The following is a 27,481-nucleotide window of genomic DNA, read 5'->3' on the forward strand; positions in this document are numbered from 1 at the left end:
ATTTATTTGACTAAGACAAGTAACGGCTGTGATAATAGTAGTATCTTTAGTTTTTAAAGAGTAACAGAAATTTAGGTTGACAAAGGACCTTAGAGATCTTCCTGGTTCAAGTCCACACTCTCTAAGGAGACTAAGGTCCACAGAATAAAGGGTTTGTCCAAAGCCAAACCGCTAGACAGAAGCGATGCTGGAGTGCAAATCTCAGGCTCCCAGCCCCTAGGCCAGAGCACTAGGCACTAACCTCGGTGCTAGGGATAGAGTAGAGAACAAAACAAAAAAACTTCTGCCCTCATGGAACACAGATTCTAGTAGAGGAGACACGCAAAAAAACAGACAGTAAGAGCTGTGAAAAAATAAAAGAGCGCAGATTAAAGGGAGCAGAGGGGCTAGCAGCTGGAGAAGGGGAAAGGGCTGCGTTTGAATGGTGCGGTCAGGGTGGGTCTCACTGAGAAGGCAGTGCCTGAGCACAGCACTGAAGGAGGTCAGGGAATCAGCCAGTAAGACATCTGGGGGAAGAACACCTGGGAGAGCAAGCAATCAAGATAAAGAGCCTGAAATAAAAGCACGCATGGCATGTTCTAGGAACAGCAAGAGGGTCTGGGTGGCCAGAGCTCAGTAAGAGGAAAAAGGAGGAAATGAAGTCAAAGACATCAAAGGATCACGTAGTGTCTTATCATCATTATAAGGCGTCCTTGCAGTGTTTTAGAGAGCAAAATTGTGATATAATCTCATTCAGGCTGTCAAAGGGGCAAGCTATTAGCAAAGAGACCAATGGCAGCCTCAAATATTAACCCTATGAGAGCTGAACAGCTCCAGTGGAAGCTGAGGGGTTTGGGAGTACTTAGGGGTTCCATGGAACACAGTCTGAAAACCAATATACTGTGCTGCATCAAAGACTTTTGTAAAATACAGATGTCATTCAGTGTGATTAGTGCTCTCTATAACCTGTAATATGCAAAAAATTTCTTCCAAATCCATTAAAAATTATAGACATGCCTAAAGTAAACTTTTGTTACTTTCCATCTTACTATCAGATTAACTACCACATTTTTAGGTGTAGTCTCTGCCATTTAGCAGTGTAGAAACTTAGCTGGAATAAGTCTATCCCATAAACTATCCAAAAATCACGCAGTAACTATAAAAGAAAAAACCTCATTTTGGCCAAGTATCTTACTTCATTCCTATAATGAAATGAACTCTCTTTTACAGACAAAATAAGGTTTAAAAAAAAAAAAAGACAGTCTTGTCCGTAATCATACAGAGAATTAAGAAAAGAATTAGAACTAAAATATACATGTCTTAGTCCTCAGTGAATTCTCTTTTTACTATGATTGAAAGCCAGGAATTTGATTTTTTTTTTAAGTCCTATTACAGAGATAAAATTCCCATTAAATATTCTGATTGGGAGTCGTCTTGTATGCCTGAGACTTTCCCTTACCTCGTTTCATGGCCCTGGGGCTGCCTGGCCCACTCCGACTGCGGGAGTCTGACTCCGAAGTCCGGGAGCTGGATCTGGAACTATCTTCCTCCTCGGACCCAGAGGAGTCATCCAGGAACGGGCTGCTGCTTATCTGGGTCGCCTTCTAAGGAAAAGAAAAACAATCTCCCTGTGTCCACCTCCAAGGTCACTTCTTTTTTTAGATATAAGGATGTTTTATCAGAAGAAGTTATGGAATACGTTTTTGAAAAGGAATACAAGAATATATTTTGCCATTATCAAAGTCATGTTGTTAAATCCCAAATTCTGATCAAAAAAGACATTTGTCAATTATAAAAGATTCCTAAGAATGTAAGGCTGTTAATACCTGGCGATACTTATTTTAATTAGGTACTTCACGCAAGGGAGGAGAGCCCTGGCCGTGACACAAAGATCTTTTTATATTAGGAGTTTTCGGTACCTCATTAATAATGTCCCCTTTAAACAAGGAACAGCTATGGAGGGGTGGAGGCTCACATGTAGCATAACAAAACAGGAGCCCATCAGACCTCTAATACTGTGATAAGAGTATCTTCTCCAGATGTTTCCATTTCGTCTCTTTTTATATTTTATGTTAGTGTGAACTACTAAAACTCTCTATAAAGGGAGAGTCCATGTAAAAATCAAGAATGGAATCTGGAGCTTGAATAAACAGTTTTCTTGATCTATCATGAAGAGAACCAGATGTTAACAGTAACAATAATGAGTTACCCCCTTCAAGGTTGTGTATACTGGGGTTGTCATGTTCTTGTATATCAGAGACGTATAAAGTCCTGATGTGGTACAGGAAAGCATTGCAACAGAATCTGAAACAGAAAACAAAATAATTTCTTTTAAAAAGCCTTCTAACTAGCACCTAGATCTATTTCTTATGAATGTGAATTAGCAAAATTTCCAGTGAAAGAGAAATTGGATTAACACACGTGATATTCATTATAGAGTCTAAGAATCATGGCATTTAGAATTTTTATTATATACTCTTACATGGTTCATTATTTCCTCAAGTGTGCTGGTTCCCCAACTAGACTGTAAGCTCTTTGAGAGCAAGGGTCTTAGCTTTTAATTCTTCAGTGTCTCCATCCAGCTCAGGCTGGGCAGAAATGAGTACAAACACCTGCTGACTCACTCAGCAAGCAGTACCCTATGAAGCTATTCTCTGATTATTCATAACCCTGTTACAGACATGGTGTTAAAACATCGCCACTTTTAAACCTGTCTCAGGTGAACCTCATGTTGAAAGGTGAGAATAGATTTCCTGAATGGCAAGAACTGAAGAGAGCTGAAAAGGAAGGGAACACAGTGGTTACCTCTAAGATATGGATTAGCAGCAGGATAGGGAGGGGTCTGGTAGAAGGAACCCCAGAAATTTTTCTCTTTTTATTCCAGACAGTTTTCTGTTGTTTAGTTTTACTTTTCATAAGGGACATGTGTTATTTCTATAATAATTTTTATAGCATTGTGTAAAGATTCCTATGGTTTTCATAGGAATGTGCTTTAAACTCCGGGAAAAGAAGACACAGAGACAGATATTTTTACCACTTAAACAGCTGAAACTCCACAGTTTCTTAGCTTTAGGCTCTTTTAGGTAAAAACATGAGGTACTCGCTGCATGAGAGTTGAACATATATGCGTGTCCCTATACTGAGTAACAAGAATTTCAATTTTAAAATACAAATCAGCAACCTTAAAAAGCATTTTCTAAAGTTTGCAAAGCTGTGTTTATTCCAATGACTTTAGACATTCAGGAAGTTCTTGGCTACTGAAACGGCAAAACAAAATCACTTATTTCTTTCTAACTTTTTTTTATTGCAGTAAAAAACACATAAGATAAAATTTACCATCTTAAACAGTTATAAGTGCACAGTTCAGTGCTAAATGCATTCACATAGTTGCGATTCAGATCTCCAGAACTTTTTTATCTTGCAAATCTGAAACTCTATACCACTTAAGCAACTACTCGGCTTCCCCTTGCTCCCCCCTACTCCCTGCCCCTAATAATCACAACTCTACTTTCTGTTTCTAAGAATTTGACTACTTTAGATACCTCATCTAATCTGGACTCATACAGTGTTCGTCCTTTGTGACTGCTTATTTCACTTAGCATAATGTCCTCAAAGTTTATTCATGTTGTAGCATGCAAAATCACTTACTTTTATTGACATTCTCCAAATTGAAGGCCTCAGACATTCGAATGCCTGATTTGGCTACAGCATAAATTCTGCTTTCCTAACGTAAAAGAGAGATTTAAGCTGGATATTTGAAGCAAAGAAATGATTACTTTCAGTGCACATGTTTTTCATTTGTTCTTCATTTAATATTCACCCGAGTACAGCATTATTATAAAACTGTCATCAGTGCCAACTAAAATATGCCACTATGAACAGCACTGCAGAAATGTTTTCCCTCCATTAGTCATTCCATTATTTATCTTTGTTCCCAAATTTTTGCTCAGTATATTAAATTTTTTCGAAGAGACAGGAAAAAGGTGAGAGAAAGCATATTTGCAATTACTGACTACTCATAAGCACCACCATTAATATTCCACCATTTTAGAACATGGTTAAAGAGGAAAAACAAAAAGGGAAAACCTTGAATGGTGTAACTTGAATTCAGAAACTATTCATTATCATTGACTTCACACAAAAATTGTCTTTAATATTCAATTGTTCTAGAATATGGTTAAAGAAAAAAGAAAGCTAGAATGTGAAGTCAGAAAGCACAGAGTAGGATTAAGTGTTACCGCCTTTATATTTCAATGTACACTTCGATGAAGCAGAAGAAATACCTGAGGTCAAATAATAAGTGAATCTGAGAATTGCAATGGTTTTACATGATCTTGATCCAAAAGTAGGTTGTTATTTTGCTTCTCTTCTTCTCCGAGAGAGATTTCTGAAATGGGTACCGGAAGGTTATCAGCCCTGTCCCTTGTGAGAAAAGAGACTCCAGTTTGTTCCTAAGGCATCGATCACCATGTCCTGACTTTGTTAGGCACCTAACCTGGACAGCTGCCTGGATCAGGACACAGTGGGCAGCAAGGCAGTCCTCCTCGGGACCGTGGTAGCCAGTGGCCTGTGAAGCAACAGGCATGAGATCTCTAACCATCTGAGACACTTTAGGTTGAAGAGTGGCTGAACGAATGAATCAAGTGCAGTTTCTTTGAGAGCATGATTGTGAGACAGACACAGAGAGACACACAGCAGAGTGGAAAAGACATACAAAATTAAGGCAGTAAGTAGAAGACGTGAGGCCCTTTGAGCCATGAGAGAGCAAAGGAGAGCAGTTGGCAGCAGTGAGAGAAGCAGAGAGTCTCTGCAGACAGGAGAGGACGAGCTGAGCCACTGGACCAGGGACAGTGGGTGTCACCTGTTTCTAAGGAGCTGACTCTCAGAGGGGCTGCTGAATCATCACCTGTTGTCCCACGAGAGTGACGACTGTATTTCTGAATGATATCCCAGTTCAATGAGGATGGGCTGTGCCTGAAAATAAACTCTTAAAAATCTTTGAACTCTCATAAAGTGAGGTAACTACAATATTTCTCTTTTCCTTGAAACTTGAATTTCCCTAACAAACAGAAATAACACCTCAAACTTGGCCAGTCTGCTAGAAGGCTTTTATAAAGCAATGCTACTTTTTCAGGACTGGATAGCTTCAGAAGACAAGGAGAAGAAAGGCAAAAAAAAGTAGTCAAAATGGCTTGCCAAAGAAAACGTACTTGAAAGCCGGACCTAAATCTCTGAAAATCTCAGCATAATAAAAGAGGCAAAATTTCAACTCCTGACTGCCTAACGGGTAACATAATTGGAATTCCAGAGGTTCACAAGCCAATAACGTCCAATTTTTTATGCTATCCAGAATTCAGTAATAAACTGCAGATGGTTTCATGTGGCACTGCAATGAAATGTTCTTTTAAAAGTAAGAGTGAGCAGATACATCTCAAGGTCTGGATTTATAGTAGGAAAACATAGTTGCCTTAATTTACTTAAAACTGCATTCATCACTAAATAAAAAATAATAACAGAACATGACTCCAAAACCCCCCCAAAATCCCATAACCCATATGATTCTCTGGAGGCCAAAGGTTAAATTATGCCCATATGTGAAGGAAAACTTAAATCTACAAACAGAATAATTTCACTTTGTTTCAAATATAGGAAGATTTTTTTTAATCTAGCGATTCCAAAGAAGAATCACAAAATTATTGTATTAATGATCAGTGTTTCAATGGAAGAAATTTCAGTCTATTCTAGATACACAGGAAGATGCTTTTGGTTAAAGCAATGGATTTATAAGTTCATGAAGGGTACAATTAAGTTTCTCTTAAAGCCAATCAAGTAAATAACTAAGTTTAAAACTTGATGATCAGTAAGTGTCCTGGACCAGAATTCACCCAAAAGTGTTACACGGTTAGGAAGAAACTTTTGTCTCCACCTCTGATGTTTCCTTCCACATGGAGAGGGCTCCAAATATTGAGCACACCTGACCTTGCTCCAATCTTTCACTTTCTCCTCTCCAAGAAGGAAGAGTGGCTCAACGTGATAGGTTAGCCTAGGAGAAACTGGACGTGCAGAGCCCAGCACCTTCCTCCCTCCTTTCTCCTGAGAAGTAGCTTGTGCAGGAAACAACCATTTGCTCTTTGTCTAGGATGCAAGCTTTACAGGAGCGGGGCCTCACTGGAGGAAGCTGTGGTGGTTGGTCCAGAGCTACCCGGGATTGGGTGAATAGATCCAGCTCTTTCCTGGGTGCCGTATGGGTTCATTTGCCCACCAATTGTCTAAAATCAGTTTTATTGGTAATAAAGGTAACATTTTGATCTCCCATTTGTCTTATCCTTGTCTTATTTTTCAACTGGTTCAGAACTCTGGGGGAAAAATAGGGGGAGACTGAATTCTGAAAACTGGGGATTGACAGAACAAAGCTGGATTTGAAAAGAAACAGGACAAGAAGTAAAGTAAAACCTAAAAATGAATGCTCAGAAAAAATGAGTGTGTGTGCATTGTGCACAGTGATATAATTTACCCAAGAGGGAAACCGGTGCAGGGGAGGAGTTGGAGGTTTGCTGCAGGCCGCCTTCTTTGCTGAGTCGCAGGTTTCCTGGTCATCTGAACACGGGGATTCCAGGGAGTCGTGGGAAAATAATCCATCATCACAACTCGTGTCCATATTCTCTAAAATTTCTGTACTGTCGCCATCAACTAGATCGAGATCTGTTTCCTGAGGTCTCAGTGGCCGTATCATGCTTATAGCATTTCGGTTTGTACCAAACATCCTGTCGGAACTTAACTGTGGCTGGCTTAGGTGTCTTTTGGCTAGGGCTACACTAATGCTGAAAACATTAGGAATCCTTAACTTTGGAGGAGGCAGGTTTGAGGAAAGCACGAGTTGTGTGCCTTTTCCGAGGAGTGAGTTAGGATGCTTTGGACTCAGAGCTGGGGTCAGAATAGGGCTTGGGGTGTTGGCCTCACTTGATGAAGATGAATAATCCAGTCTCTGAGACTGAAATTTTTTATTCAGTTCATCTGAGGAGCTATCATGCTCCTTTTTACTTGATTCAGAATTTCCCTTTCCGAGAGGACAATTCTGAGCCTTCCACTGTGCCTCCTGTTGCCAAGAATACAGCTTCTTGTGTTCTGGTCTCTTTATGCCGAAAGTCTCTTCTTCAAATATAGAGCTGCTGTCATCAGAGGCTGTGAGATACGTCTCGCTGCCCATGCGGCTACACTGGACCCCTTCCTCTGAGGTGTGGCTGGAAAGGGTGGACGTGTACCTGGACTTGGATCTTCCTTTACCCCCGTCGTCCTCATCGGAACTCCAGTCACTCCCGGGAGCCCCAGAATGTTGGGACATGCCGCCATCCGTCACAAAGCTTGTCCTTGTTTTCCGAGTCTGTTCTGAGACACAAGGGGTTTGGTGCAATGTTCTCTGACCTCGGTTGTTTTCTTGAATTTGGTTATCGATAGACTTTTCTGGAATTTCCATTTCTAGAAAAGCACACATTATATTGGCCTGCTGCCTTTCATCATGCAATCTTTCTGTACATTTAGCTTTATGTAACCACACTGTACAAACTGGAATTTTCATATGAATAAAGTCAATTTACATTATCCCTTTTTTAGTCGTATGTCTTTTTCTAAATTCAAGTTTGAAACCTATTAAGCTTTCTATAAAACACGGAGCCCTAACCCTTCAATAGAATAGTATCAAAATGAAATTCCTTTTTAGAAAGAAACATGTTGGAAAAAAAAAAACTAACAATAGTCTAGGGGAGAGAGAATACAAGAGCAAAATGAGGAATAAGGCAATGTTGACTATCAAAGAAAGAGACTGCTAAAAAAATGAACACCATTAATTCCATTCTTGAAGCAAAGAAAATGACAACCCTCTTTCTACAAAATTCCAAAATTATCATAAATAAACTTAAACATAATAAATGTAAAGCTATAGTTTAAAAAACAAACTTTGTTCCCAAGCTTCAATACGTGAAATATGCAAAACCATGAAGAAAATATACACAGAGAAAAGCCTGACTCACTCTACTTTTGGTTTAATCATAACTACAAAATGTGTCTTTACAATAAGAATAACACTCTTAAAAACGTCTTTAGATATGGCTGTTTCTGTTTATAACATAATTATTAAAATGAACCACTGACTTCATAAACAGTAAGCTAAAAATTTAGATAGGAGAGTACAAAAGAAAACACGAACACATAGGCAGGACCTTCATAATTACAGATACAGAAGCACAACAAATACACTCTACAACTTGGTGTCAGGCAGTTTGTTAAATCTGCAAATAAGCAAGAGCTGTAGGACAGGCAACCTATACTCAACTGACTGTTAGAAAGTAGGGAAAAAGTCAAAACGACTTCTCAAAAAGAAAAAAAACCCAAGTAACGACATACAAGCAGGTGTCAAAGGAGCCTTCAGAATAGAAAAACATTATGTAGTTTTCAGAACTTCATAATCAACACAGCTTTGAGAGCTATAATTTTTCTCCTCTGGAGGAAGGAAACAGGAACCGAAAATAGAAGAGGCAAATTCAAGCTTCTCTAAAATAACTGGGAAAAGTCGTACAAGTGGTGGCAAAGCCAGCAGTTGCATAATAAAGCAAAATTTAGAGGGGCTGTTAGACAAAAGTGGGTAGAAATCTGCACACAGGTCCAGGGCTTAAACATCCCGATAAATATTTTCCTCTTTGAGACAATAAAGGGAAAATCAAAGCAGTTACTAAATTGTCCCCTGGTGTTCTTTTCCTTTATAAGTTTGTCACGTCACATTTAACTTCATATTGAGTAATAGATAGTTTTTTACACTTCAAATAATGAATAGAAAATTCATACTTCTAATCTGAAACTCAGTTAAAACAAGTACTTGTAGGTATGACTATATACTTTTTAATTTTAAATATTACTGCTACCTACTACGGAAAAAAGTACCAAGAAGGGAAAACCAGTTTTTCCTGTGCTTCACTGGCAAAGAGTCTCAAAAAAAGTACAAGATAACTAGATACACAAAGTTAAATGCTGTATTGTGCTTTAGAAATAGTCTCGTACAGCATCAAGTGGTCAAGAAGAAAATAAGGAAAATTAAGCTATATTTGGATTAATCTTCGCAAATGATTTTTCCTTTTTAAAAAATGTCGAAGTAAATTCCTTTAGTCCATAAATACCTTCTATGTCTTTTCCTTCAGTGAACTCGGGTTCTTTAGATGGTATCTTGCTTGTTTCTTCCGATTTTACTACTTGAGGAGGGCTCCTTGCTCGGGATAAAAAGCACCCAAAGGTCAAACTGCTCAGGCGCTGGCCTTCTGAAAGCTTTGGCGTAGAGACAGCAGACAACTTCTTCCCTTGAACTTCTGCAAGATCATTAATCAAAATTAAGACCTGAATTTTTTAAATAACAGTTTGTTAAACAGGGAACCAAAGCATATAAAAACTTGGACAAATCACTCCTTATACTAGGAAAAAAGCTTGAAGTTCATCTTTATTTATGTATAGTAACATGGAACCCTCAGTGTCTAGTATCACACACCAATATTTAAAATCAGTTTATTTATTTTGAATGTGCAAAATATTTTTAACTGCAAAGAGAAATATATCTAATCCCCTTACAAATAGTTAATGCTCAAACAAACAAACAAAAAACAAACAAACAAGCCAAAAAAAACCAAAACCAGCTTATAAACAACTAGAGAGTTACAGCTTCTTGCAAAGTCAAGTATTGGTAAATACCACTCAAGTATTGGTAAAAAATAATTGCTTGGAAATGCTACCATCAGTGAGAAAAAAGGGGCTGAGGTCCTGGTTGCCAAGACAACCCAGGAAAATTTAGATGATCACTGGGGCAAATATCACATGATCACTGGAATAACTTTTTTGCTTAGCTTAGTTTTCAGTATGCTTCTCATAAGAAACCAGATGAAGGGGCTTGGTCTATGGTGACCACAACATGAAGAGCCTTAATCACATCCTTAGAGAAAAAAAAGGAGGGGGACAGTTGTTAGATAGAGAATTTAGACAGCTAGGGTAGTGATTACTCACGCACCTAAGCATGGGTTTAAGTCATCTTCTGGGACTTGTAGCATTGCTGCTTCTAAGATCAAAAGGTTGGAGATTCCAGTGACAGTAAGAAAAGTTTCCAAAGAAATTACAGCAGCAAAGGGTTAAGTTAAATAGAACTGATAACTGAGTAGAGTCTAGCATTCTAGGAAACCCCAGGGCTTTGTGGAAACGTCACAGAGGATACAAGAAATGCAAGAAGAGGCATAGGTGAGACTGAGTCTGCAGAACTCTGGACCCATCACCCAATAATGCTTTTACCTCTTTTATCTCTTGAGATTCTACAGGGGGGAAAAACGTTTTCAAAAGGGTTCTGCTCCTAAATAAAAGTTTGAAAAGCACTATACTGGGCCATGGGTCTAATATGCATGGGCTATCCATACACCCTGCTGATTCACCTCCTCCTCAGCTCAGTGAGCACTTGAGCATAAGGAGTAGCATAATAAGTAAATCTCTATCTTTAACTTTACCACCTATCCTTAGGCTTTAAAGTTGAAAAGAAAGAAAGTAACCCTAAGCATTGGAAAAATGCAAAAGGTTAATTCGCATTATAAAATTCTGCTCAAAATATTTAGGTTGCAAAAATTTCAGTCCTTGTTGATCACAATGCTACAGAGTGAAAATGGAAAACAGCAAGATTGATTTTTTAAAAGTAAACATACTTCCGATTAAATGTGCAAATTAGTATTACTTCCTTTGAGTTATTCACTGCTGTCTAGCTATGCTGATATGGATGTATGGCTATTTAAATTTAAGTCAATTCAAATTACATAAAATGTAAAATTCAGTTCCTTAGTTGTGGTAGTCATACTCCAAGTGCTCAGTAGTAACAGGCAAGTGAATCCAATTAGGTTGTCTTAGTCAAAGTGCTCGTACCTTGCAGTTTTGACTGTATTGTTCTTATTTCTTCAGTTTGGTTTTGGTTGATCAAACGCAGATTCTGATTCTCCAATTCCAGCTAAAAGAACATAATGGTTTTCTTCTAAACAGGGATAATTTTTCTAAAATATACTAGTAAATTATAATAATTAGAAAATGTTAATATCTAATTACACATGAGCAAAATACAAAAGAAATAAGTAAACATCAGATGAATTTATCAGCACAGATTACCAACCTAGATTACTGCAGCTTTAATATATTTCTTTTTAAGAACTAAAAGTTTTCATTGTTTTTCATTCCTATGCTTTTTTCCACAGTAAAATACCAAGTTATTCCAGCATTTAATCTGCCATATAAACTAAATAATGTGTATTTCTCAGATACTGAATACATTAATTTTATGAGATATACACATATATTCTCTATTTAATATTAACTAATGAGAACTAAAGTCAACTAATCAGAATGAGGGTACTTAATACTGATTACCACAAGTCTATCAATGTTTTTAATTTTAGAAATACATTAAAATGATAGCTACCTATCTCACATTTACCAAAAGCCAGCAGCACCACCAACTGATCAGAATTTTGTTTCATTCAGATTTTCTGATGACTTTTCTATTCAAAAGAACCAAAAGGTAAAGAAAAGACAGATATGGCAATAAATACCTCATTCAACTTAACTGTTACCCATTCTTTGATCTTAGCTGCTTTCTCTTCTATTACTTTAGCTTCTTGAATCCTTATTTGTTTCTGAAATAACATTAGCAGTTTGTTTAGTTGAAACATAAGCTCACTGGTCTGGAAATGTTACATCATAGATATAAAAGGCAAGTTCACTACAAACTCTTTCCAAGTTAAAACATCTACCTTCACATTACCAAACAGGAAAAAATGAGAATGATTGTCAGCAGATACAGTAATAAAGGCATACACAAATATTTCTAGTTTTAACATCTGCTAGTCTCTTTCTCTGAAAGATCATATACTGAAATCAATCCAGAGAATTTAATCAACAAAATAAACCATTTCTGGAAATGGTCTGGGGTTGAGGACAGTGGAACAGCAGTCAACCAGAGCAGGGAGGGGAGAATGAGAATCTCCTCTGGGGTATGGCTTATTTTCCCCTGGAGTGCTAGTTTTAAAAGATCGAGAAAAAATAAAGACTGAGAAACTCTAGCTCACATCTACCAATTTTTAATTCTGGTCATGGTCACAAAACCACTGGGAATATGACTATCATATAAATCTCAGTGGGTGGGCTGAGGCTGAAAACCACTGATCTAAAGGAATGCTGATCCCCTCAGAGAAATTTTAAAAATACTGAAAACAAATGATTAAACATTTAACAACTTTATAGTGGTTATACTTAGTGATGCTAAATGATCTTCTAAGTAAATAACCCTAATGAAAATTTTCCTAAAAACATTTTTAAAAATAAACTAAATACTATACTTGATGTCAATAGTGTACGCACTTCTAAGAAGGATTAGTGTCAAACATATATTTAAATTTTAATGTTCTATAAACATTTCCAACACTCTAATAATCTAAAGCAAATATTTGTTTCAAACATTTTACAGACATAAATGCCCACTGATAACCAAGCATTTTCAACTTAAGGAGTACTGTCACATCCAAAAAGCAGTAGATGCTTCCTTGGAATCACCCCGGACTTGAAGTGGATGTCACTTTAACTTGCACCTTTCACCAACAGATGTGATGAAATTCTATGGGTTAACCAAATAAGTAAGATTTCTGATCTAAATTTAGGCTCTCTCTTTTTAATCTTTGCTATTATGCGTAAATGAATGCACATATTTAGAACTCTTTGATGATCAAATTTTTCCTAACCTGCTCTTCAAGTTGCAGTTCCAAGTTTTGAATGATGTCATCTTTTTTCTGTATTAGGGTTTCCAGATCTTGACACTTTTTATACAACCTTGTCTCTGATTCACTGGTTTGAATATTAGCTGCTTTTAATTTCTCTTCCATAACTTGTACCTAAAGTCAGAGCATAAAATATTTAAATTATGCATGTACTTAATTTATCATAGTATTAAATTTAGAATTTTACTTAAACATTAAATAGATTCCTAAAAAGTATCATCTTAAAAAGGAAATGCTGAACAGCAAATTTTTGTTTTTTTTTAATTGAAGTATAGTCAGTTTACAATGTTGTGTCAGTTTCTGGTGTATAGCACAATGTTCCAGTCATACATAAACATACATATATTCGTTTTCATATTTTTTTAATTATAGGTTACTACAACATACTGAATATAGTTTCCTGTGCTATACAGGAGAAACCTGTTGTTTATCTATGAACTGCAAGTTTTAATGTATTTAACAATTATAAAGTCTGAAGATTATTTTGCCAAGTGGTGTTACCTCTGAGAAGCATAAGGCTACATAAGAGTCTCAGAATTCACCCCAATGTTCATAGCAGCACTACTTACAATAGACAAGACATGGAAGCAACCTAAATGTCCAATAACAGATAAATGGATTAAAAAAATGGAATATTATTCAGCCACAAAAAGAATGAAATAATGCCATTTGCAGCAAGATGAATAGACCTAGAGATTATTATACCAAGTGAAATCAGACAAAGACAAATATATGATATCACTTATATGTGGAGTTTAAAAAAATGATACAAATAAACTTATTTACAAAACAGAAACAGACTCATGGACACAGAAAGCATATTTGCAGTTACCAAAGGGGAAAGAGGGGAGGGACAAATTAGGAATTTGGGATTAACAGATACACACTACTATATATAAAATAGATAAACAGCAAGGACCTACTGCCTAGCACAGGGAGTTATATTCAATATCTTGCAATAATCTATAATGGGAAAGAATCTAAAAAAGAATATATAGCTGTCTGCATAGCTGAATCACTTTGCTGTACACCTGAAACAGTAAATCATCTATACTTCAAAAAAAAGATTCTCAGATATTGCTATATGTAAAGAAATGTACATGTTAAGTAGAGCAATGATAATATGCAAAGTATTTCATACAAGCATAGAATCAGAAAGTTTCCAGCCCTCATTTTTTCATATTTAAACGAAGTAAGAATATCAAGTAAAGAAGGTCAGTGGTGCGATAAAACTCAGGTTGGATGACCCAATATAATAACACATATTGGGGAAAAATTTTGAATTTAGATGAAAAAGATACACATATGCAATGCAAAGCTAAAGGAAAACAAAAGAACCTTAAATCCTCAATGATAAAATCATAGAAAGCAAAAGAGTGTAAGAGTCAAAATATAGGTAAGAGAGTGCATTCCTTGAGGATTTATTGATTCAATAATTTAATAAATATTCAATGAATACCTTCCAAGTGCCAGGTCTATTCCAGATCCTGGGAAGACACCAGTGAATAAAATAGACCCCCCAAATCTCTATTTGCATTGAAATTACATTCTAGTGGGTAAGAGAGATCACAGATACAGTAAAGACATAAAAATCATACAGTATGTTACAGAATGTAATCAGGAGAATGGGGAAAATAAAACAAGATAAAGGAGATCACTGTATGGCTGGGAGTTTGGTGCCTCGATTATAAAATCTAAGATGTACTGGTTCTGCTTGGATCTTCTGCAGAACACATTTGGGCACATGAAAGCTTTGAAGGGAAGTGTGACATGTTAATGACAATAAGAAAGAAAATAAAGCACTGAGCACAGTACACAATATTAAGACTTTTATTCTATACATTTCAAATAGATGAGAATGCAATTTTAGCAATGTTTTACATTAAAGGGGGCAAAGAAGAAAAATACGTAAAGCCATTTGAGAAATTAAAGTTGATCGTTAAGATGAAAAATCTTTAACTATTTAAACACCTCTGAAAAATCACAATGAACTTACTTAAAGCTCAAAAATACTTGACTAATGAGGGCTCCTAGAAGGAAGGTGTTAAGGTGAGTTTGGTTTTGTTTTTTTAACCATGAATACAAGGTTTCATCCGTGGGTTCACTGCACAAGTGTAAATTCAACTCAAATGCCAAAAGTATCCTATTTAAATACCACCCACGTGGCTAGAAAAAATGAAAATAAAAGTAGATCCAAAAAAGAGGAGAAAAAACATATTCCACTATCCAAATGATAATTTTAAGTTATCTTAGGATTTAGATTTTTAAATATAATATAGCAGGCTTTCTGCAGGAACTGCAGACCAAGAGAATGGAGGACAAAGGTCTATATCAGAGATGCTGTCATGAAGAACAGCCAGAGCAGGACAGGGAGCTGGACAGTAAATACCAAGGGTCAGTCTTAAGAGAGTATAGCCAGTTCCACGCAGGGCTTCCTGTAGCTGTGGAAGCTGGGAAAGAAGAGCTGAGACCAAGTGCAAAATGGTAGTTCTCCTCCAGGCATAGAGTAATAGATCACATACCTTAAGAAAAACAGAATTAACTAAATAAGAATAAAAGGAAATAATACCAGACCTACACCTACAGTCTCCTTTTATTAAGTTGGAGCAAGCCACCTTACAGACATTGGACTGCCACACAGAATTGCCCTATTATTGCTTTAAAAAGGCCTGCAGACCTGAAAAATTATGATTTGTGAGTACTCTTTTTCCCTGAAAAACATAGTCAATCTGAAAAGTGTTCTCATTTTATGAACGGATGCTACAGTCAGGGCTCCTTGGCTGCATCTTTGCCTGGTGCAACTGCTTAATTAGACTATTACTTTAAGATAAACAATTTTCCTGGGCAAGAAAAATATTGACAAAGGTGGAAAAATCTCTTAGGGAGACAGATCACAAAGTAGTTACAGGCAACCTTCTTACCAACTGGTCCTATTCACACAAAATTCCACAGGATTCACCAGCCTTCCTTGGCAATTAGTGTGAATAAGAGGCCTACAGAAAAACCAAGCAGCCTTTAAAAATATCTCACCACAAGTACACAGAAAACAGGCCAGATCTTTTCCCACTCATTTAACTTGAACCTATATAAAAATATTAACTACTCGGAGAATGGTCAATTAACAAACACCTACAAATTCAAATTAGTTGTTAACTACACTCTTGCAATTATCTATACGTGGATATCCTCTGGTGAGGAATGTTTTGTATTTTCAGGCTACCTTTCATCTCTACTTCCAGGAGATCCTCTCGTTACATCCACCATCTCGGCACGCTCCTCAGCCACTTCCCGAAAGCCTCGTTGATTTTGAGCTTTTGTGAAGTGAAGGGTTAACTCAGCAGACTTGGGGTGCTCAAAGCCTGAATATTTCAAAAAAGGAACTGGCCCGTTACTGTCTCCTGGGAACTAACCTCTGACCCTTGGAATATTCCATTTGATAAGACTGTTTTTATATATCCAAGATATTGGGCCACACCAGACAATTTATGCTAACAATGTGATTTATGGTGAATGCCATTTTTGTTCATTTACCTGGATCATGGGTCACTCTGTATCAGTTTGACCTCTGAAGGAGCTGAAGACTGTGTAGCTAAGGTGGGTTACACACGCATTCCGTTCCTACTGGACTGATCCCCAGACACCTGGGCTCGGCAGAACATCCCTGGTTGGCGATACTTTGTATATGCTATCACACACCACGGATGGGAGGAGCAAGTGCATCCCTGTGCAACCCTACTGCGAGAGGATAACTGGAGGCTCCTCCCTGGTGTCTCCTGGACTCTGTCCTATGTACATTTTCCCTTCGTTGTTAATCTGTATCCTTTCACTGTAATAAACCACAACCATGAGTATAACAGCTTTCCGGGATTCTAAGAGTCCTCCTGGTGAATCATTAAACCTGAAGGTAGTCTTGGGGATCCTGACACAACTCCTAATGCTATTTTCCACTATCTTGCCTATGCAGGAGAAAGCAGGATCTGCAAATATTGTTCCCATTGTAACTGCCCACATCCATATTTCCTTCTTCCCATTTCTAATCTCATCCCTCCCTCCCTCACTACAGGTAATCAAGATGTGACTATATTTCTGAGTGGTGGTTGAAAGTTTCAATTTCTATATAAGCAATGCAATGATATGACAAAGATACTTAATCATTCCAAAATACAATGCAGAAAGAAATTGTTAAGAGTATTTTGAATCCCAGATCGTCTTCCAGTTATTCGAAATTTATTGCAAATTAATTAATCATTCTGATCATATTTTAAACATCATTATTTTGGCAGAGTGTTCCATAATTTATGCAGTCGGGTCAGAACCATTCTCCCTGAAGGTGAAAAGGAACTGTGGTGGATCAAGTAGGTTTCTACGCAATGAAGCAAAACATCACAAGGTCTTGGATGTTAGGATGGTTGAATAGTTAACATTTTTTAAGAACCAAAAATGACTTGGATACTACTAAAAACCAACTTTACAAAAGGCAGATTAGCTCACATATTAGAATGGTCAGAGGGAAATTTAAATCCAGCTCCTACCAAACCTGAATCAAATACAGACAAGGGATTGAGCCCAGAAGGACAGAATGAAAACCAAACTTCTACAGAGGAAATTATCTACCCTCTCTGATTAACATAAATTAGTGTATTAGACTGGAGTAAACACCTAATCAGATACTTGAGAAGGAATCCTGTGTATCAGTATCTCTCAAATGTGCTATTTGCCACTTCTCTGCCTCACAAGAGTTCTCCTAAGTAGTACTGGGTTGATTGCACATAGTGCTTTCAGAATTGTGAACAACAATAAAAACATACTGCAGCGTTAAGTATAAAGACTGCCAAGATTTCTCTGGAAGAATGTGTGATTTTCTTTGTTCTATAAAGAACTGATTTCATGGTTATGCAGGTGACACCCACCCATTAATAAACAAGGAGAAAAATGTACAAAGCTAAAGTGTAGAGTCGAGCTGGTTTCAGCTGACTATTGCTTTTAGTGGTGAAACATTCTTTCTTGGTTAATATAAATACAGTTTAAGTCTTACGATATGGCTCAATGACAAAGGACAAGCTGAATTTAAGTAACATAAACAGCAGATAAGTCACAGTCCCATGGAAACTGTTAAAGATAGCAAAGGATTCAGTTGCTCTAAATTAAAAATAGTTACTTAGTCTTGCAAAGGCAAAAAAAAGGTAATATAATCAGTGCCTTAGAATTCATCTGCTCTCTGTTTATATTTCCTGTTAACTTTTAGAATCATTATGAAATATTTAAGAAAAAAATTATTCTAAAGCATAGCAAAACAGGTACTGTATAAACTTAAAAGTGTTGTGACAAAAAGAAATATCTACAAATTTTCCTAAATTATATGGAAGCTCTGGGAGATTTGTAGTTTTCATTCTTTTATGGTGGGGAGGGGGGAGAGTGTTGATTTAAGGCAGTATGCATAAACAACCAATCATTGTATCTTTTTGCTTAAAAATGTAGCACATAGAATTAAATAACTTTACACCTGATATCCTCAAAAGACAGCTTCAAAGAAGAAATTCTTCCTGTTAACTTATCAAGATCAGTGGTTGGGCCCTGATAGCTTACAAACTGCCATGCTTTGCTTGAATTGGGAATGGGGATTCCTTTTTTCTGTTAAGATCCAGGGAACCAGAGGGGTGGGGGAATAAAAATCACAAAAAAAAAAATACTTAAACTTAGTTTAATTTTCAGAGCTAAACACATTTGCTGCATATGTGAATTCAGAACTTTAAGAAAAGGCAAAATCATCCTGAATTTCTTTCCTTTTTTTCCTATAATATGGGCAGTTAAAAGAGAGAAAGGGAAGGGAAGGGAAAGCTAGGGAAGAGCAGACAGACGTACGGAGACAGCCATGGGTACAGATAAAGAGAGATGTCAACAGGGAAGGCCAGAGTCAGAAGGGGAAAGATAAGGAAGGAGACATGAAAGTCAAGAGAGGTGGACAAAATGCAAACGTGTGCAGCAAGGCGTGGGGCTGAGCAGGGACACACATATAGGGCCCACTACAGAAAAACACACTTGGCATAGAGAGACATAAACATAGGAGTCTCTCTTTTAGAACATAGGTGATCTTTCATGACTTTACTATTAATTATTGGCTTTTTATAGATATAAGTAGAAATATTACTATTTGGTCCCATCAGCTAAAGAATATAAAATACAAAAAAAACAAGTAAAGTATACATCCTTACCATTGCTACTAGTACTTGTAGCAAAACCTATACTTGAAGTTTTAAAGAATTATTGGTAATTTCCTGGTGTGGTGATGGCACTGTAGTTATGATTTTTAAGTCTTTATTTTTAGATGAGTTGCTAAAATACTCATGGGTGGAATGATATGTTATCTAGGATTTGTTTCAAAATAACCCATTGTAGGGTTGGGGAGCAAGCAGGTGGGTGGAGGGATAGACTAACAGTGAGTCAACTAACTGTTGAAGTTGATGATAGGGGTTCATTATACTATTTTCTCTACTCTTGTAGTGTGTGAAATTTTGCATAACAAAGTTTTAAGCTCTTCAAGAATAACTAATTTAAGAAAATCAAGTGTTAGGTTATATTGGGTTTATTTAGAAATTTGTCAGGCCACTAAAACAATCTCCTGTATAAAATTAAAATTTTTTAGGTGAAAACAAGATTTGGTACTACTCAAATTGAAGGAAAGAAACACTAAAACCTCAGAGTAAGTATAAGAAATTTAATATACACTTCTTGGAATAAATACTTTTGTATTTAAAACTTTCGAAATTCCTGACTGAATCTTTTTCATAAAGTGTGAGGTTATCAATTTAGGCTCCTTAGACAAACTTTAAGGCTGGTGGGCTCATCCAAGCCACTCATTTAACCACTATACTGTTGTCAAGGCTCAGAAAGGGTTAACTGACTTACTAAAACATTACTTTTAAATAAAAGTAGTACCAAAAACAAACACTAGAAAGTATAAAAATATAGAAGAAAAAACCCAATCATCCATAATTCCACAAACCTGTTAAATTTTGGGTGTTTCCTAATAGCTTTTTTTAACTCTTAGGTTTGACTTTTCTCTTCCATACCTATTAGCATATTAAGTATAAAATTTTGTGTATATTTTTCCTAATGTAACTCTACGCATTTTTCCTTATTTGTATATATACTTTGTAATAATTATTTTAATGGTTCTTTAAGATTTCATGGAGTAGACACAGTTCACTTACTCTTTGTCCTACAATACAGCATTCATATTATTTCCAACTCTATTACTATAAGTAAGGCTGCCTTGAACATATTTACACATAAAATTTCATTACGGTTAGGGATAAAAGTCACATTTGATTTTTTCAGAAGTAAGATAAAACTTCCTGATGGAAGCATTTTTGTCCTTTTGAAAATTTGTCATGGAGCAAAATGATGTTAGAGTCTCAATTTTCTCTATGAATCCAGCTCATGAACAGTCAACATGATACGATGAACAGGAGGGCTGAAGACTACTTTCAGGAGACTGTTTTGGGCAAAACAATGTTTACACTGGTAGAGGCAGAAAACAATTTTGTCAATAAAATAATATCCTACCTGTTGAAAAGCCTTTTCTGCTTGACGCTCAGCATCAATAACTTGTCTCTCAAGCTGCTGCATCTGTAAAGTAGGGGAAAATATTTTAAAATTTCATATTTCCCTTTTGGAATTCTTTAAGAATATTTAAAGTAGTTCAGTGGATGCGAATGGCATACAATTTAACACACTGAAGGCTCTTTCAGCGTATATTTTTAAACTGATCAAAAAAAAAATACCAAAGGTTTTATTCTTTTAATACAATGTAATATGTACTACATGAGTTTTCATCAATAGAATTTTCTTCATTGGACTGTATGTTAGAAATTACTGGGCAATAGTATTAAGAATTATAATTAAATCTAAGAGAATAGTAAGACCTCAAAGTCCTATTTTGATTTGTTGATCATAAAGTCCCAGTGCCCAACATTGTAAACTGATTATACTTCAAAAAAAAAAAAAGTCCCAATGATATCAGAAAGTGGTGTATTCTCATAATCTCCATAGATGGGATGTTTAAGTCACAACTAAGTAGTTTTAATTCTTATAGATTGTGATGGAAACAGTACAGAAGAGACTCTAAATAAACCCACAAACGTCCACAAACGCATAGGGCACAGAGAATGTAAAAGTTGTTTGTTCTTTTTTTTAAAGTTCTGTGGAGAATAAGAAGTTCAGAGATTTAAAGTAAAATACTAAAATGAATATTACAAGTAAAATAAACAAAAGTCTTATGAAGGACCCAATGCAGATTAACATAAGAGGTGTGAACCAAATACTGAATACACAACCGTGATGTAAAACTAAATTTCAAATTCGTTTTTTCTGAGTGTTGAAGTCTGGTCAGCCCAAGCCGTCTGTGGCTTGATCTGTGTTCATTATCAGTTTTATTGTTGGATGATACTCCCAGACGCCCAGAACTTCTAGAGCATCTCAAACTCACAGGAATCTGGGTAACTCTGGGTAACTGGGTAACTCTGGGTACCACCCCATAGCCGATACGCTGGCCCCGCCCCGCCCCGCCCCCTTCTCGAAACCACCAAGAAGTGGCCCCAGGCAGCTAGAGCGGCCCGCAGGGAGCGTAGCCACTGGCTCCGGACGGCTTGGGCAATGGATTCCACCTGTGGCTGCGTTTGACCCACGCGAGCTGTCCTCAACGCCTGAAAGATGGTTTCTGCTACAGGTGTATCATTTTTTAACGGTATGCTGGTTGGGAGCATTTGCTGTGTTTTTATAACTATGTTTGGGCAAATTAACATGCGACACAGAGGTAGAACTCAAGACCACGAGCATCATCACCTCCGCCTACCTAACACAAAAGATTTCTTAAACATTTCCGAAGCGCAACGCATGGAGCTTAGCAAAAATATCCGTATTTACTGTATCATCCTTGGAGAATCCAATGATGAGCATTATTGGGCTGTACTGAAAGAGACTTGGACCAAACACTGTGACAAAGCAGAGCTCTACAATACTAAAAATGATAATTTGTTTAATAAAGAAAATGACAAGTGGACATAGATGAGGAAAACTTACCAACATGTCTTTGAAAAGCATGGGGACAACTACAGCTGGTTCTTTCTTGCACACCCCACTACATTTGCTGTCATTGAAAATTTAAAGTATCTTCTGTTTACTAAGGACGCATCACAACCTTTCTACCTGGGTCACATTGCAACATCTGGCGACCTCAAATATGTGACTATGAAAGGAGGAACTGTCTTAAGTATGGAGGCTCTGAAAAGACTTAACAGCTTTCTTAATAAGACTAAAAAGTGTGCAGAGCAAAGGGCCTTTTGGGAGTTATCTGCAGATATGCAGCTGGCAGTCTGCCTGAAATATGTGGGAGTTCTTGCAGAAAATGCAGAGGATTCTGAAGGAAGAGCTATATTTAATACAAAACCTATTGCACATCTTATTAGAGAGACAATGTCTAATAACCGCCAGCCAGTAGTAGAAGGCTGCTGTTCAGATATGGCTGTTACTTTTAGTGGACTGACTCCCCAAAAGATGACAGTAATGATGTACGGTGTGTATCGGCTCAGGGCATTTGGACATTATTTCAATGACACGCTGATTTTCTTGCCTCCAAATGGTTCAGAAAATGACTGAGGGCTGGGGAGTAACAGAACTGTGCTGTCCAAGAGCACTTGAAATGTGGCTAGTCCAAATTGTGATGTGGTGTAAGTGTAAACTACACACTTCACTCAATAATATATTATTTGAAAATCTATTACAAAAAGTGTAAAAGCTTGAGTAATTTTTCATAGTGACCTACATTGAAATGATAATCCTTTGGAATATGATGCATTAAATAAAACATAATATTAAAATTAATTCCATCTGTTTCTTTTTCATTAATGTTATTAGAAAATTTTTAATTACATATGTCTCACTTTACATATCAGTCTGATCTCAGACTTCCAGACTCCAGAATTGTGAGAAATAAATTTCTGTTGTTTATAAACTAGAGTCTGTGGTATTTTGTCATAGCAGCCAGAACAAGGACCATACAAATATAGTCAGGTTTCTCTTTCTGAAATGTTTGCTTTCTAGTGGTAACAATGAGGACAGTAGCCTTGTCTGTTTGCTTCACTGTTACATACCCTAATACAAATCTTTATACATAGGAGGTATTTAACGTATTATAGATTATTGAATGAAATTACATCTGTCAAGTACTGTGCCTATAAGAAGGAACGTTATTTTTACTACTGCCAATTAACTTTCTTTCTGCCACCTCTTTCATTGAGAGATGAGGTTTACTGCCTCTTCTCCTGAACTGGGAAGGCTTTGTGACTTGCCTTGACCCACAGAATGCAGTGGAAGTGACACCGTGCCATTTTGGATTTAGCCTTTAAAACATATTTATATGTAAAACATATCTGTATTCTTTATTTTTATGAAAACACATCTATATTATAAATTAAAAGTCTGCTGCTATTGCAAATCCATGGCAGACTAAGGAGTTGCTGAAGGCTAAATTGTTACTACAACTGAAAGATTTCCTTTGGTTGTATTTATCATCCTACCTAAAATGTGATTCTAGCAAAGCCTGTCTCAACACATCCCCACACTACCTGAGGCTTTTAAAGTAAGTAGTTTTATGGTGATGTTGTAAAAACCATTAGTTCTCTCTAAGACAAGATGGGATGATTGAAGTCTTTCTGGTTGCCTGACATTTTTCCGTTCGATAGCTTCTAATGGACTTATACAATATTTAGCATCTTCTAGTATTCATCAAAGCTGAATAATTACCTACATTCCAAGAGCTTGCTTGAAAACTTTGACTAAAGGTGCCATTATTTATTTTAGAAAATGCCCGTTTTCTAAAGTGCTCTCTAAAGAAAAGTCAGTGCTGGCCATCCTAACAGCTTCAGCAGATTCTGTTTTTGATACTCAGCTCTCCATTGCTATTGGCTTCCTGTTCTTTCCCTCACCAAACTCCCACCACAATACTACCCTATATATAGTTTTTTTTTTTTTTGGTAATTATCACCAACTCCCTAATATTTCCTTGCCATATTCAGTTTCAAATTCTACTGTTAAAGTATAAAGTATTTTTGCTGACCTTTCTTTTTAAAAAGAGTTAAGAATAACTACTTAAAAGAACAGAAATTCAGTTTATAGCTTCCAAAGTATCAGAGAGGGAAAAAAAAGCATGGGAGGGGATAGGTAAAGAAAACTCCATCTACATGATATATAGAAATAGAAAACATTTATTATGATTTCAGATGTATTTAAAGAGATCACATGTTAGGTCAGAAAACAAGTCTTAATAAATTTAAGAGGACTGAAATCATATCAAACATCTTTTCTGACAACAAAGGTATAAAACTAGAAATTAATTGCATGAAAAAAACTTGAAATTCACAAGTATGTGGAGATTAAACAACATGCTACCAAAAAACAAATGGGTCAAAGAATAAATCAAAAGAGAAATTTAAAAAAATACCTTGAGACAAATGAAAATGAAAATGGAAGATACCAAAATCTATGGGATGCTGTAAAAGCAATTCTATGTGGGAAGTTCACAGCAATAAATGCTACCTCAAGAGACAAGAAAAGTCTCAAATAAACAACCTATATTTACACCTCAAGGAACTAGAAAAAGAACAAATGAAACCCCAAGTTAGTAGAAGGAGGGAAATAATAAAGATTGGAGCAAAAATAAATGAAATAGAGATTAAAAAGACAGTAGATAATATCAATGAACCTAAGAGACAATTCTTTGAAAAAAAAATAAACAAAACTAACAAAACTTTAGCTAGACTTACTATGAAAAAAAGAGAGAAGACTCAAAATACAAAATCAGAAATGAAGGAGATATGATCACTAATACCACAGAAGTCCAAAGGATCATAAAAGACCAATATAAATAATTATATGTCAATAATTTGGGCAACCTAGAAGAAATGGATACATTTCTGGAAACATACAACCTACCAAGACTGAATCATGATGAAACAGAAAATCCGAACAATTAGCAGTAAGGAGATTGAGTCAGGAATCAAAAACCTCCCAACAAACAAAAAAGTCAAGGACCAGATGGCTTCACTGGTGAATTCTGTCAAACATTCAAAGAGTTAATACCAATCCTTCTCAAACTATTCCAAAAAAAAAAAAAAAAAAAATAGAAGAGCAGGGAACTGTTCCAAACTCTTTTTGTGAGGCCAGCATTACTCTGATTCCAAAACCAGACAAGGATGTTACAAGAAAAGATACTTGCGATTTGACAGGACTGTTATATGAAAGCAAATACCATGCTGCCTAGGGACTCATTATTCCCAGAAGAGAATCCTACACCACCTCAGGGGAAACATACCACAAGAGGAAGGTCAAGTGGCAGGAACTCCAGACAGAAATGCTGTATCAGGTAGAGGCAGCCTTAGGTTATGTGGGCCATGCTGAAAGGGAGAATTCTTCATACTTTTCACCTTTTCCTTTTCACTGAAAATCTAACCCGTAGGAAATAACATTCACTTCAACTGAAAAAGAAACTTTCTCTTTCCCTCCCTGACTCAGAAAATGAACTAGTAATACTGTAAAGTAGGAAAACTACTTAAATCTCAGCTTCCCTGAAGAGTTTATGTTTGGCATACTAGAGATATTTCCAACACCATTCCTTAAATTCCTCTAAAGACCTCTCCCACTTACAGCAGAATTTGCCCAAGACTCCAATAAGGCCTTTTTCTTCACAAGCTTCAATATTCAAAGTTACTTGGAAATTGTGATGGAAAAAACCAAATAGGTGAAAAAATAGTTTAAAAAAATCCATAATGTATTCCCCTAATACATCTCCAAAAATATATAAGGGGCATATAATTGAAATCCACCTTTAATTATAAAAAAAAATCACTCTGAGATCCTTTCACACATTTTTCCTTAAAAAATCCAGAAAGATGTCTCCCATCAATCTATAGTTACTGGTTTAAATCATCTCCTTGTACACTCAACCAGTGTGTCCAGGCAGAAGGATACACTTCTATGTGCCAGGCACTCTTTTAGCTGCATCACACAAAAAAGCGTGAAAGAGCTAAGGTTTCATGTCAGCTCTGCTGTTGTTGGCTGTGCGACACTGGGTACACTACTCGGATACTCTTAGCCTTCATGTCAACATCTTGAAATTGGGGGTAACAACAGTTATCTCATAGAGTTAATGTGGGGTTTAAACCAGTTAATGGCTGTAGTCCAGGCTTAGGAATCATAGTTGGCACCTAGTGTTAGCTATCTATAGTCAGAGCCAAGAAAACAGAGTTGAAAACAAGAACTATAGCAGATAGGAAAAGTTGGACAGAGTTTCTGGCAAAGAGCTGAAGAATCAAATGAGTATGCTCTCAAGAATCTTCCGCCTTAGGCCTGCATCCACCCAGGGGAAGGTATGGAGAACTGTTAGGAAGAAGCTGTGAGGCAAAATGGTTCTAATGCAAAACCAAAGGCTATGTATGGATGGGATCAGACTAGCCTCTGGAATGCAATATTTGACTCAAGCTGGCATGCAGAAGCAATGCAATACGGTTTGCCTTGGAAAATATGTACTATTATGTAAACTGCTATTACTGCATACATACGCACATCTTAACTTACACAGACACCTGCTGCCAAGCAGAGATGGATTTATACATTGTGTGACTCAACAGGAGAAGACAGAACGGATGAGTAAGTAAGAATATCAGAGAAAGCAAGGTATGTGGTAATAAAACTAGATTAGAGATGCCATATAGGGTGATGGCTAAGCATTCAGGCTCTAAAAACAAACAAAATGCCTATTTTCAAATCTTGGCTCCATTACTTACATTTCAGCATGAACTCAGACAAGTTAAATAACTTTCATGTACCTTAGTTTCCTCCTGTGTAAATATGAATAATATTTGTACCTACCTCACATGCTTGTTATAAGGATTAAAGAGTTAATACACATAAAGCACTTAGAAGATTGCCAGGCACATAGAAAACATCAGTTTCCAAATTTATAAAATGGGAACAATAAAGCTTCTTACTTCATAGGTCGTTATAAGAATTAAATAAATCCTACCTATAAAGTGCATGGTACATAATAAATCAATATTTGGTATGTTTATTAAAACATGGCTGAGTACCAAAAATAATCTTTAATCCAGAGAAAAACATTTCATAATGGAATATAACAGAAAATACTGTGAAACAAGCGTTATTCTCATTTTGGTGTTGAATATATTTACTGGGAAACCATGAGTAACTTGGCATACTTATCCAGTTTCCACTGTATAAAACACATCTGAATCATTCCCTCTCTTAGATCTGTCAAAAGATTTAAGACAGTTACAAAATACAGAAGACCAAAAAAAAAAAAAAAAAGAAGAAGAAGAAAAAGAAACCACAACTAAAACAGCAATTCTGAAATAATATTCCTCTCAATATTCATTCACTGACAAAGAAAATCTAATAATATAAATTAGTAATCAAAAAACTATTCACAATTTTACTTACAGAGAAAATGACACTTTTAAAATTTAAAAAATGCGCACTCACAAAGAAATTAGTTGCAACAAGTCTGACAAACAAAAAAAATATTGCCATTAAATTTATAACTTAAAGGTCAATTAATTAGAACCCAAATAAGCATAACTTCTTATAAAGAAAGTCCA

At 36.3% G+C, this 27,481-nt stretch overlaps 2 protein-coding genes across 4 annotated transcripts in view; one reads left to right on the forward strand and one right to left on the reverse strand.

Moving 5' to 3' along the window:
* Positions 1–27,481, reverse strand: part of PLEKHH2 (pleckstrin homology, MyTH4 and FERM domain containing H2) — an 83,996-nt gene that overhangs the window by 46,085 nt on the left and 10,430 nt on the right. For 2 of the 3 annotated variants that reach the window (XR_012059064.1, XM_072937790.1), the window contains exons 3-11: positions 20,376–20,438; positions 12,774–12,923; positions 11,589–11,672; positions 10,912–10,993; positions 9,147–9,332; positions 6,494–7,455; positions 3,628–3,703; positions 2,189–2,283; positions 1,439–1,583 (exon numbers count right to left, since the gene is read on the reverse strand). Coding sequence is in view for 2 of the 3 variants with exons in the window: in XM_072937790.1 (XP_072793891.1) it covers positions 1,439–1,583; positions 2,189–2,283; positions 3,628–3,703; positions 6,494–7,455; positions 9,147–9,332; positions 10,912–10,993; positions 11,589–11,672; positions 12,774–12,923; positions 20,376–20,438 (1,843 nt within the window). In the remaining variant the exon portion in view is untranslated. The remainder of the gene's footprint in view (positions 1–1,438; positions 1,584–2,188; positions 2,284–3,627; positions 3,704–6,493; positions 7,456–9,146; positions 9,333–10,911; positions 10,994–11,588; positions 11,673–12,773; positions 12,924–20,375; positions 20,439–27,481) is intronic. The other variant, XM_072937791.1, reaches the window with a different exon arrangement.
* C1GALT1C1L (C1GALT1 specific chaperone 1 like) lies at positions 21,522–22,691 on the forward strand. Its single transcript, XM_006211452.3, is given in 1 exon segment — positions 21,522–22,691. A coding segment is annotated over 1 exon segment (945 nt). The 3' UTR covers positions 22,467–22,691.

This window comes from Vicugna pacos, chromosome 15 (assembly GCF_048564905.1).
Source record: "Vicugna pacos chromosome 15, VicPac4, whole genome shotgun sequence".
NCBI classification, from domain to species: Eukaryota; Metazoa; Chordata; class Mammalia; order Artiodactyla; family Camelidae; genus Vicugna; species Vicugna pacos.